Source organism: Trachypithecus francoisi, unplaced genomic scaffold, assembly GCF_009764315.1.
Source record: "Trachypithecus francoisi isolate TF-2019V2 unplaced genomic scaffold, Tfra_2.0 Lachesis_group7, whole genome shotgun sequence".
Taxonomy (NCBI): Eukaryota; Metazoa; Chordata; class Mammalia; order Primates; family Cercopithecidae; genus Trachypithecus; species Trachypithecus francoisi.
In genome coordinates this window covers 79,860,861-79,864,291 of record NW_022681472.1, presented here as the reverse complement: position 1 = coordinate 79,864,291, position 3,431 = coordinate 79,860,861, and the positions used below count along the sequence as shown (strand labels likewise).

Genomic DNA, 3,431 nt, shown 5'->3' with positions numbered 1-3,431 from the left:
TGGAAAGCTTCCCTTCTGCAGCTTCTCCTGGAAAACATGGCTGGAAGGTACTCGCTCTTCTGTGGCAGGGGAGCAGAGGTTCTGGGGAGTGTTCCATTGTTTTCTGGTCAGTATGGGGCAGGCACAGAGTCTGCTTTGCTGGCATGGACTGCACATCAGGTATTACTTCCTTTTCTGACTTTTACAGAAAACAGATACTGTCCGCATAGCCTTGTGTCTTCTTCTGGCACCATTTCAGTAGAGCATTGTGCTTGGAATCACCATATTCCCGGGCCAAGGCTGCCAGAGGGTCTTTTCTCAGAATTAATTTTCTTTTGAGCCATTTCTAGTTCCTTTTCTTTCCTGGTCAGAATCTGATCTTGTAATATTCTGGCATTCTGTTCTTCAGAAACTTGCTTTTCAGCACCGTCTTGCTCCTGCATAACCGGATCCACTTTCATTCCTGCTGTCCTCAATTCTTTAACAAGTCTTCTCAGATTCCATTCAAGTTGTTGCTTCGTTTCAACCACTTTCTTATATTCCTTTTCTTTTATTCTTAACTGTTCACGATATTTATTATACAATATATTGGCATTTCTTTTCTCCTCATTTTGTTGTTTTAAGGCAAATCTCAAATCGTACAGCTCTTTCTCCCATTCAATTTTTTGAAGCTCTAACTGTAATTTTGTCTTTTTTGTTTCAAATAGCTCATTTTGTAGTACACTGACCATATTTTCCATGTGTTTAATTTTTACTCTAAGTCGGTCACAGCGATTATTCTTAAGTTTCAGTAAGCGTTCACATAAAAAAATGTGTCTTGGATTCTTGATAGGCTAACAGAATCTTTACACTCCATTCTAAGTTGTTCCATCAGCAACATAAAGTTCTCATAAACAGAATGAGACAACTCACAGTCCTCTGAGGCTATTTCAGATGGCTCCACTGAGTCAGCAAAGTCAGCCCCAGGATGTATTTGCTTTTTGACCTTGTTATTTTGATTAGATGTTTCATCTGCAGACCTGTCATGGTCTTCATTCTCCTTCCTAGGAATCTGCTCATTTAGTCCATCATCATCACTGCCAACAGTAGCACCATCAGTTAGGGTTCCTATTGATTTTGTTCTATTACTTCTGTGCTTCTCCACTTCTTCTTCAACCTCTTTCTGAAGTTGAACAGTTTCTTTCTTCAAAGCCAGCAAATCTTCTTCTAATGTGTCGACCTCATTCTTAAACTTTTGTATGTCTTGCTGTAATTTCTCATATAGATATACTTCTGATGTTCTGTCAGAATCTGGTGGTAAAGAACTCAGATTTTCTAATTTAGGTTTCAGGCTTTTATAGTTATTTGTACTGCAACTGTCACTATTTTGGTTCATATTTTTTGTCATTTGCAAATCAAACTCTTGGTCTTCTTTCATTTCAACTGTAACCACTTGTGGGTTCCTTGCTTTCTTAGTGCCTGCATCATTATGGAAATTCTTATCTGTACTAAAAATATGTTCAATGCCTGGTTCGTTATCACTGTCGCATTTTTAAATGAATAACTGAGCTCCTTAACCTTATTGATTTCACCATGGATGGGTGAAAACCTCACCACAGACTGATACTAGTCTGAGGACAGGACAAAGAAACTATAGTTCTGATAACTGCAAATGTTTCCTTTGTTTCCCTGTCTCTTTATGTGGTTATCTTCCAGTTACCCTCCATATGAGGGGTCAGCAAACTATAGGCCATGGGGCAAATCCAGTCTGCCTTATAGTTTTGTAAATAAAGTTTTACTGGAGCTCAGTCATGCATCTTTGCTTACCTATTATCTACGACTGTTTTCATACTTCAACAGCAGGGTTGAATAGGAATGACAGACCACATGAAAAAGCCCTGTACAGAAAAAGCTTGCCAATCCCTGCTTTATACCATAACCAGAATGCCCTCATACTCAAATCTAATCATCCCCAGCTCACTATTCTCCAATGAATCCCTACAGTAAACATTGCTGTCTCCCTACCCAATAGCGATTCCCTGTTCTGTCTTGCTGGAGAAACACACGTCTATTTGGATATTTATCATGCCAATAGCCCTCCCAACTCCAAAAGAAGAAATGATTATTCTAAGCTCATCACAGTAATTACATTTGCTTTCCCAGTGCCTGGTTTAGGAATGAGCATGTGGTAGGACCCAGCCAATAAAATGTTACAGGAAGTCCACCACACACTTCTGAGTCTTCTCCCTAACTAAAAGAAACATGCAAAGAAAAGCCACCCTTTCAGCCTTCAGATAATGTAGTGAGACCATAATGTTTGGAGCTGTTGCTAATTAGTCAGCCATGAAAACAGACGTGAACAAAACACTGTGATATCACTGAACCGTCAGAACAACTCTGGTGCCTACTGTTTTAGCCACTGTTAATTAGGTCATCTAGTATTTTCAGCCCACAGCATTCTACCTGGTACATCTCCCATGGCCAGCAGGAAAAGATCTACTTGTTTCTTTTTCTTTTTTCTTTTTCCTTTTTTTTTTTTTTTGAGACAGAATCCCGCCCTGTCACCCAGGCTGGAGTGCAGCAGCACAATCTCGGCTCACTGCAGCCTCCGCCTCCCAGGCCCAAGCGATTCTCCGGCCTCAGCCTCCCGAGTAAATGGGACCACAGGCATGCGCCTGTTATCTCAGGTTGTACATAACTGAGATGCAGTTTGCACAATAATGAAGGTTTATTGGGAGAAACTGGCTAATGAAATGAGTAGGATTTGATAAAGTATGAAAGGAAGCAAATTCCTTTTCCCCATTGTTTTCTTTAAATTCTGTTATATTTTTCTTCCCTACCCCAGGTTAATATCCAGGGAAGATCCCATGACTTCCCCAGGAACATTCGGGTATTACAGGTATTAACAATGTCATTTCCAGGTATGCAAGTGTCCAGTGTAACATAATATCGAAACTTCAGCTCCTCATTAAATTCCAAGTTTGAATTGAATGAGCTCAGACCTAACCCCAGGGGGGAAAGCAGGAGGGTTGTTGTTTCTTCTTGTTCTGCCTCCTCTTTTAATCACTCTCTGCTGTTTCTGGACCCCATAGAACTGGTAATAGTCTTGAATAAAATCTGTTTTTACTGCTTTAACAGCTCTGTGTTTTTCTTCGATACCACTCCCCACCCTCCACTGCCACAGTTGTCCTGGGTTGAAAGAGTTCCTCACTGGCCCCCACAACCTGGTCATAGACCCTCCCCTTGGCAGCCTGCATCCAATGACTGCTTAATGTCAGGCTATAAATGCCTGGATCCTTTATGCCAATTGAGAACAACTCTTTTTTTTTTTTTTTTTTTGAGACGGAGTCTCGCTCTGTAGCCCGGGCTGGAGTGCAGTGGCAGGATCTCAGCTCACTGCAAGCTCCGCCTCCCGGGTTTACGCCATTCTCCTGCCTCAGCCTCCCTAGTAACTGGGACTACAGGCGCCCGCC

The 3,431-nt window shown here is 41.5% G+C and overlaps 1 protein-coding gene across 1 annotated transcript; it reads right to left on the bottom strand.

Annotated features, from left to right (window-relative positions):
* Nucleotides 1–257: 257 nt before the first annotated feature.
* Nucleotides 258–1,507, bottom strand: LOC117079079 (coiled-coil domain-containing protein 144A-like; the record flags this gene model as incomplete). The annotated part of the gene is given in 2 exon segments (XM_033202699.1): nucleotides 258–787; nucleotides 790–1,507. Coding segments are annotated over 2 exon segments (1,248 nt in total), but the record flags the coding sequence as incomplete, so codon positions are not given.
* Nucleotides 1,508–3,431: the final 1,924 nt, after the last annotated feature.